This window comes from Esox lucius, chromosome 5 (genome assembly GCF_011004845.1).
Source record: "Esox lucius isolate fEsoLuc1 chromosome 5, fEsoLuc1.pri, whole genome shotgun sequence".
In the NCBI taxonomy this organism is placed as follows: domain Eukaryota; kingdom Metazoa; phylum Chordata; class Actinopteri; order Esociformes; family Esocidae; genus Esox; species Esox lucius.
The window spans coordinates 38193750-38203413 of record NC_047573.1 but is presented as its reverse complement, the minus strand read 5'-3'; the positions used below and the strand labels follow the sequence as shown (position 1 = coordinate 38203413).

At 42.5% G+C, this 9664-nt stretch overlaps 1 protein-coding gene across 1 annotated transcript; it reads left to right on the top strand.

Moving 5' to 3' along the window:
• Positions 1-3996: 3996 nt before the first annotated feature.
• LOC114839324 (piggyBac transposable element-derived protein 4-like) lies at positions 3997-8013 on the top strand. The gene is made up of 2 exons (XM_029119680.2): positions 3997-5065; positions 5593-8013. Exons 1-2 carry the CDS (start codon positions 4887-4889, stop codon positions 7430-7432), a joined length of 2019 nt encoding a protein of 672 aa, XP_028975513.1. The 5' UTR covers positions 3997-4886; the 3' UTR covers positions 7433-8013.
• Positions 8014-9664: the final 1651 nt, after the last annotated feature.

The window sequence follows — 9664 nt, the reverse complement described above, 5'->3', positions numbered from 1 at the left end:
GGCAGGAACACCTGTGATGAGTTATATTAACAACATCAATAAACACACAACTGGGGGCATATGGATGGATAGCGCCATCATCTGAATGCACCACTCCTAGTCTCCTGGTCACTGCACCGCAGTAAGGAGGGGGGCAGCTGGGGTCGCAGGTGCCACAGGGGGAGCTGGAGTGTTGACGGTGGCAGACACCGCCTGGCATCTATCCCTGCACCTTGCTGAAGATTCCCACCACGGCCGTAGCCATGGCTCTTCCCACGCAGACAGCAGGCGCCTGATTGTGGTGCAGCACAGCACCAGAGATCTTGGAATGGGTCGAAGATTCTGTGGTTATCTTGGATAATGCTGCCACCAGGAGTGCCATGTTGTTTGAGGCAGCCACAGCCTGGGCCCCCGGGACATAACATTTATCCAGTAGCTGGGAGGTGAAACAGTCTTTGAGGGCGGGCAGAACAGGACATTTGTTTTGCCAAGAGCCCACTCAGTGCCGGAAGTGCACCGCCACAGCGCGCTGCAGTCTGGGAGTTGCCTGAGAAATTTTAGCTGTCCGGCGCACCACTCTAGTGTATGGCAAATAGACCAGAGCAGGGGCCTTCACCGCCAGAGCATCCTGCCACGAACCTTCTGTGTACAGCTCCAGTCCGGGCAAAGCAGGGGCCTTCAGAGAGTAGGGATAGGGATCTCCAACCTCAAAGTCACCCTCTCGATCAGGCAGACGAAGTCAGCCCTGAGAGAGGGCTTAGAGGAGGTGTGTCGTCCGAAAACCCATCCCACTCCTCATATGTGCCACCGCACCTCAACCACAGATGCGAAACTATAACTTTATTATCATTAGAACTCACATGGTCCAAGGAGATATCCTGCACTATTCAATGTCCAACCTCTCTTTTCTTGACCCTAAAGAAAACAAAAAAATATATTAACACAGTAATGGGCCATCAACAAAATCCTGAATTGGTTGGATTTCTGATCTTAAAAAAAATCTTAATTTAGCAATCCAGAATCTGCCTTAAAAATTTTACTGTAGAGTTTACTGTCATTATCATGATGTAGTATACATATGGCATATAAAGTGGTTTGCAGAAGTATTGAAACCTCTGACAAGTTCTTATATTACTGAATTACATTATCTTTAATGTTTCATTTTAAAACACTGAAACTGAAAATCAATTATTTTAAGGTGTCATTGGTGATATGTTGGAAAATATTTATTAATGATGTTGCTTGCAAATGTATTTAACCCCTACACATTAATATAAAGTAGTATATACCAACTTTGCAAACATTGTCCGTGACATTGTCAGCTCATTTATTCATTTATCCCTGGTAGCTAGCCTTTCTCAGTGGGGGACAACATGGACGATCCAGTCAACATGGGCATGCACTTTATCCTACTATCCTTGATAGTGCAGAAACAAATTGAATAGCTTAACAGCATAGTATATCAAAAAAGGTCAATGTAATAACATACAGTTGTAGTCAAAAATGTACATACACTTGTAAAGAGCATGTTTGTCATGCCAATTTGAGTTTCCAATAATTACTACAACTCTTATTTTTCTTTGATGGAAACATTGGAGCACACACTTGACAGAAAGTGAATGGAATAATGAAGAAGGATTACCTTCAAATTCTTCAGGAAAACCTAAAATCATCAGCCAGAAGGTTGGGCCTTTGACGTAGTTGGGTTTTTCAAAAGGGCAATGACCCCAAACACATCAAAGGTGGTAAAGGAACGGCTAAATCAGGCTAGAATGGTTAGAATGGCCTTTCCAAAGTCCTGACTTCAACCCCATCGGGAACATGTGGACTTTGCCGAAGAAACAAGTCTGTGTCAGAATGTCAACACATTTAGATGAACTGCACCAAATCTGTCAAGAGGAGTGGTCAAAGATTCAACCAGAAGCTGGTCAGAAGCTTGGGGATGGCTACCAAAAGTGGCCAAGGGACATTTAACCAAATATGAATGTATATTTTTGACCCAGTAGATTTGGTTACATTTTCAGAAGACCCATAATATAGTCATAACAGAACCACATTTTATGACTGGGTTTTGTGTCAAAGTAATTCCATCACAGAAAAATAAGATTTGTACTAATTATTGGAAACTCAAACTACCATGACATACAGTGGGGATAACAAGTATTTGTTCTGCCGATTTTGCAGGTTTTCCAACTTACAAAGCATGCAGAGGTCTGTCATTTTTATCATAGGTACACTTTAACTGCGAGTGACGGAATCTAAAACAAAAATCCAGAAAATCACATTGTATGATTTTTTTTATAATGAATTTGCATTTTATTGCATGACATAAGTATTTGATCACCTACCAACCAGTAAGAAATCCGGCTCCCACAGACATGTACATTTTTCTTTAAGAAGCCCTCCTGTTCTCCACTCATTACCTGTATTAACTGCACCTGTTAGGACTCGTTACCTGTATAAAAGACACCTGTCCACACACTCAATCAAACAGACTCCAACCTCTCCACAATGGCCAAGACCAGAGAGCTGTGTAAGGACATCAGGGATAAAATTGTAGACCTGCACAAGACTGGGATGGGCTACAGGACAATAGGCAAGCAGCTTGGTGAGAACGCAAAAACTGTTGGCGCAATTATTAGAAAATGGAAGAAGTTCAAGATTACGGTCAATCTCCCTCAGATCTTGCATGGGGCTCCATGCAAGATCTCACCTCGTGGGGCATCAATGATCATGGGCAAGGTGAGGGATCAGCCCAGAACTACACGGCAGGACCTGGTCAATGACCTGAAGAGAGCTGGGACCACCGTCTCAAAGAAAACCATTAGTAACACACTACGCCGTCATGGATTAAAATCCTGCAGCGCACCAAGGTCCCCCTGCTCAAGCTAGCACATGTCCAGGCCCGTCTGAAGTTTGCCACTGTCCATCTGGATGATCCAGAGGAGGAATGGGAGAAGGTCATGTGGTCTGATGAGACAAAAATAGAGCTTTTTGGTCTAAACTCCACTCGCCGTGTTTAGAGGAAGAAGAAGGATGAGTACAACCCCAAGAACACCATCCCAACCGTGAAGCATGGAGGTGGAAACGTCATTCTTTGGGTATGAAGCATCTCAAGGTCCTGGAGTGGCCTAGCCAGTCTCCAGACCTGAAACCAATAGAAAATCGTTGGAGGGAGCTGAAAGTCCGTATTGCCCAGCGACAGCCCCGAAACCAGAAGGTCTGTATGGAGGAGTGGGCCAAAATCTCTGCTGCAATGTGTGCAAATCTGGTCAAGAACTACAGGAAACGTATGATCTCTGTAATTGCAAACAAAGGTTTCTGTACCAAATATTAAGTTCTGATTTCTGATGTATCAAATACTTATGTCATGCAATAAAATGCAAATTAATTACTTAAAAATCATACAATGTGATTTTCTATATTTTTGTTTTAGATTCTGTCACTCACAGTTGAAGAGTACCTATGATAGAAATTCCAGACTTTTACATGCTTTGTAAGTGGGAAAACCTGCGAAATCTGCAGTGTATCAAATACTTGTTCTCCCCACTGTACATGTTTTTTACAAGTGTATGTAAACTTTTAACCCCAACTGTAGTATAGCAAAGAAGCTAGCCTGCTAAATCTGTTCTCCAAAAGTTAACTAGCTAACGTTGCCTCTGCATAACTGAATGTACCGGGTCCAAACATCACCAACAACCAAAACGGTCAAGTGTTGAAATGAAGACACATTGCTACTAAGCTATCTAAATTGAATATATGAAGTCGTTGATGTCGATATGTTGTTTTATTTTTGTTGGGGAGAACATTGTTTTCATCCATCATCAGCAGGGTTGGGGAATGCTAATTTTACAAGAAAAAAATCACAGTATCTAGTTAAAGTTCCCATAAAGTAAGTTACTTAGTTACTTGCTGTAGACAGTTGTTAAGTTACTTTGCTACTAGTCATAAGTCCTTTGATTCTATAAATAAAAACAGAATGCAATGATGTGCAAATAATGTATCCCGATATTTAACCTGAACCATACCGGCGTCCCGTCTACGGGACGGTTCATACTCATTTGCGGCATGTGGTAAAAACTGCGACGATTCGTAAAATATATATTTTTTTGTCATAGGCATGTCTTATATCGCCAGAAAGCTTGGAATCTCGTTAAACTAATTATAATATGCACTTTAAAAAAGCTATTACGACGACCAAACACGGTGCAATTGTTTCAGGACAGTCAACAAAAACAAAATACTTTACTGTAGGCACTCGGTTTCATTTTTCATGTATCACGGAAAATATTGTACTTACATTACTGAACCTCCGCAGATTTCTTATCCCTCTGTTCCCAGAGAGGACGGGAAGCATATTTTTGCTTGGTAAAATCCGTTTTAATTTTCATAGTATCCATGCGTCACAGAATGAAAAATGACTCGATCAACATGCAACAAAACTACTCATGCTATCCAGACCATAAAACAAGTATTTTCCCCGTGACATTTGGTATGTCTGTAATGATTAGACACTCAGGAAGATAACTAGCCTTATTCCGAGATTCTACACAGCGAATTGGCTGCGCAATACCTCAGTAAACCCTAGTAGCGCGCCTCACGTTACGCACCAATAAGATGGACCAAGACAAACTTGAAGGACAATATCTTCCGCCAATGACGACCAATTAATTTGAAACATAGCTAGCTAGATAGCCAATGAGCTGGCCTTTCTTGTGATGTGGGAATGTGCACTGTGGGAAGAATGGGCTGGAATCTAGAGGTGTGCTCAACCGGACACCCCTGCATCATTTCGAATTGAGAGAGCATCAGAGCGCGCTAGTATTTTCGTTACGCACATTCTTGCTAGTACTTAGTAGTTACTACTTCTTGTTATTTCGATAATTTTAAACATTTCGAATTTGAACATGGCTCCTAAAAGTGGGAAAGCAAAATCCAAGACCAAGTACACAAACTTGGAGGAGATTTTTGAGGAGATTCAGCGAGAGAGTGACCAAGAGCTAGACGAGGACTCTCTTAGCGAACAAAGTTTTGATTCTGGCGAGGAAGAATTGTTCTTGGAAGGAAAGGATCCCGTTTTAGATTGGTGAGTAAAATAAATTATTGTTCTTTATATGTATGTTCATATGTATGTGTGTACGTGTATATGCTTGTGTACACCTGAAAAATAATTTTATTTGGGTAGTAAGTGTAGTAATATGTATATATTACAAATATACTATTACAAATATACAATTACAGTACAAATAAACACATACACAAATATATATTTCAGCTAAACTTTCATATAAAAAGTTATATAAATACAGATTGAAAGAACTGTTCTTTGTCCTGTGCTATATGTGAGCGTATTGTTTTGTCTGGGTTTTTTTCCGTCCTGTCTGGGCCCAGTTGTAAAAGAGATCTTAGTCTCAGTCTGCATGCCTTGTTGAAATAAAGTTTAAATTAGAATATATATATATATATATATATATATACACACACACACACACACACACACACACACACATTTGTTATATGGCTATAACATGTTGTTGTCCCAATAAATAATTCTAGTATTGGTCCCCATATGTAATTCTAGTCAAATCTAAATGTATTTTATTTTTTTAACAGTGGAAGCGACTCAGACTCGGATGATCTCTGGGAGCCGGCTGCAAAGAGACAACCACAATCAAGCAGTCCTGCCCTCACTACTTCAGGAGCATCTACATCTGCCATTGTTTCTGGCTCTACAACAAGCACACCTTTTGTCTCCAAAATCACTCCAGGTCCGAGGTCATCAACACCTACCCCCGTCCGGCCATCCAGAGGTGTGAAGAGACCAGCCCAGAGACAAAGACGGGCCAGTGCACCAGCTGACACCTCCACTGTGGGAGAGGACCGTTGGCACACAGTACTGGAGGAGGATGTGGAGCCACGTCCACCCACATTCAGGCCTAAAAGGCAGCCTGGACCTCAGCTGGACATGACTGGGACATACAGCCCCCTCCATCTGTTCCAGCTGTTTTTTACTACCTCTGTTCTTGCGACGCTGGTGTCGAACACCAACAAGTATGGGACTAAAAAGCAAGCTGGAAAAAAAGAGGCATGGAAGACCATTTCCATCAATGACATGTACTCCTACATGTCACTGGTCATTTACATGGGGATTGTGAAATTGAGAACCCTGAGAGATTACTGGAAAAGCACAATCCTCTACCAGCTGCCTTTTCCTGCAACTGTGATGTCGGCCAACCGGTTCTTGGCCATCTCACAGGCCCTTCACATGAGTGACCCACACACGGATGAAGAAAATGAAAAGAAGAGAGGCACAGCAGGCTTTGACAGGCTCTATAAAATCAAACCTCTCTACCAGAGCATTGTTGAGGCCTGCAAGACATATTTTCAGCCCGCCCAGAACCTGTCCATTGATGAGAGGATGGTAGCCTCAAAAGCAAGAATTGGAATGAAACAGTACATGCGAGATAAGCCAACTAAATGGGGTTATAAGCTGTTTGTTTTGGCCGACTCCGTGTGTGCCTACACCTGGAACTTTTTTGTTTATGAGGGAAAATCACTCACAGCCACCGGTAAGGGACTCAGTTACGATTCAGTTATGCAGTTGTTGGATTTTCCACTACTCGGAACTGGATACAAGCTGTTTGTAGATAATTTCTACACAAGCCCTGCCTTGTTCAGTGACCTCAAGAAGCTGAATGTGTGGTGTTGTGGCACCATTCGTCCCAACAGAGTTGGTTTTCCCAAAACTAAACTGAACGACATGCCTAAGAGGGCTGATAGAGGCAGCATGCGATGGATCCGGAAAGGCGACTTGCTCTTTGTCAAATGGATGGATACCAGAGAGGTGGTCATGTGCACTACTATGCACAAATCCTTCAGTGGCAACCATGTCAGCAGACGTGTGAAGGATGCACAAGGGAAATGGAGCAAGAAGAACATACCCATTCCTGATGCTGTGAAGGACTACAACAAGAACATGGGCGGTGTGGACCTATCAGACGCACTCATTGGTTATTACAACGTTCTCCACAAGACTATGAGATGGTACAAAACATTTTTTTATCATTTCATTGACATTGCTGTGGTGAATGCCTTCATCCTTCACCAACAAATGGCAAAGAGTCGTGGACAGGCCTCGCTGACACAGTTGGCTTTCAGAGAGCGGCTCATCCAGGAGCTGGCTGAATGTGGGCCAAAGTCAACTGCTACACAAGCATCTGCCTCCTCTAGCACTCCTGCCCCAGGACCTGCCTCCAGTGGTGCGCACATACCAAAGTATCTGGTTGCAGATCTGAATGTGCCTCAAGGCCAAAAGGGTACAGTTGGAAGGCGTCGTTGTACCCTGTGCCATAAAAAGTCACCTATTACCTGCACAACTTGTGGTGTCACCCTGTGCTTTACAACAGAAAGAGACTGTTATGGTACTTGGCATCAGCAGCATAACTTTATGTAGAGGGTTGACTTGGGTGATCTGGACACTCAATGTGTACAAAGTTTTTTTTTCACTTTTTGTTTGCTGTGGTTTGCTGTGTTTGCACTTCTGACATTAGATCAGTGTTGGCTTCTAACTTAGCCCTTATTGTAAATAGTTCACTTATTTTGGGGGGCATTGGATCAGCGTTCTCGTCGCGCCTCCTGTCAGTACCTTTATGAAGGGAAACTAATGATCCACCATGTATGACATTTCTGGGAGTGTGTAAACCTTATTTGTTATTACACTTGTATTTTTGAATAATCTTTGTTGTCATATGCTTGGAATTTAATCATTTATCCAATTTGGCCACTTGGGTAGATTTGGGGACACTCGGAAAGGACACTTGGGAGTCCTCTTACAGAATATACTGCATCTCTATGGTCATTCAATGTAGCTGCCTAAAACTTTACCTACAGTCTCTTGCCTTCTAAGGGACAATACTTGAAGTGTCTCCAGCCTCCTATCTCAATGCATGGCCTTCCCACTGCATTTCAAACATGATGATAAAAATAAAAAAAATAAAAAACGTATGTTTTTGGTTTGTTTTATCTTCTGCCAAATCTATTGTGTTATACTTTCCTGCATTAATTTATAATTCCTGCAAACTACAGAGTGTCTCCTTTCAAATGGTACCAAATAAATGTTTCTACTATACTCAGGTCATGAGCTACAAGCATTTAGATTTGGGTACATCATTTTAGGCGGAAATTGACTTTATTTGCACCTAAGATAACAGTATAATTACATAGTCAGGTATTGCATAGTCAGTGTCCATCACACTTTGGGAGCTCGTCCTTGGTTACTTATCCTGGGGTCTCGTAATCATTTTCCAGTGGGTTATCCGTGCACAGCTGGTGACTGGGTCCTGGAGCCCAAATCCTCCCCCGCTCGTGGACTGGCTGCGAAAAGGCTGAGAGTCAGGGCGCCCAGCTTAAATGATTTTTGGGTTTCACCCGGGAGCTTAAATTTTGAACTCAGGAGGTAAGGGCACAATGCGCTTGAAAATCTGCAGTATAAGGTTGGACCTTATAGAAAGCTGTTAACAATACGGTGGTTGGACCACTGTATAACACACCGGTGTAAGGTATATCTCGCGAAAGGTTTGACGAGCTTATTAACGCATGCTGGGTACGTTAATCGAGGTACCAGGGTGATTGATGGCGGCATGACGGCCCCATGCCACGCTTAGGTTTGCTGGGTTTATTGATGGGTTGGTGCGTTGCTCTGGACCGGCCAAAATTGCATAACTATGGTGTTTGGACATGTGAACAAATGTTTCTTTGAGAGTTATTAGGTTTTCCGGTAAATGGCGTTTTCGTTCGGTGACGGAAGCCTGGACATTGGATTTGGGAAGATACCAGTGGGAATCAAGACAACGGCTGTTTAGATGTTGTGTTCCCGCAAGAAAAGAGACAGTTCTGGCTTTCTCTTTGGCCTCGCCGCAGGCGATCCAACGGGAGCACGCAGGAACACTGAACCGCCTGAGGGAGGGGTGCTGAGGAGACGGACCAGAGGGCATCGACCAGTGAGATCATTCCTTAACACAGCCCTGTTTTCTTCTCTGGTGAATTTAGATTAAACAGGATTTATACCTTTTCTTAGGATTTAGTAAACTAGGTGGTTGGTTTCGGTATGTCACGATTGATGGATTTGAGAAAGTATGGTAACTGGAAGTTATTTTTAGGGTATTTCAGTTAAAGCAACTGTAGTTTTTGTTCCATGTCCTGACAACAATTCCCATGCAGTTAGCCTATTGTGGGGCGTTTCGTGCAGGATTTTAAGCATTTGGACTGCTGGAAAATCTGCAATTTAGGGTGAACCTTTAAATATGTAGTTAATGTTCAACCTTATAATCAAAATCTGCAGTTGAGGTTGGACTTTATCGTTAAAATATGCAGTTATGGTTGGGTCTTATTGCTGTAAATTAAATGAGAGAAAGATGTCTTGTTTGTTTTTCAACAGTAGGGGAATTGTGCCCCTATGTAACCTGTATTATAGGTAGGGGAGATTCGGTCTTGTAGGTTAGCGGTGAGCTGACCTCGGGTTGATTTCCAACCACGTAGAAAAGGGACTGTAGGCTTAATATCTGGTTGTGGCCGACACCTAGTAAATGCATTTGTCCATTTTGGTATTCCCTGTGCACAAGGGTTCCGATTGGCTGCATTGTGTATTCCTTGGTGGAATATTTGATCTCGTTTACAGAGGTTATTG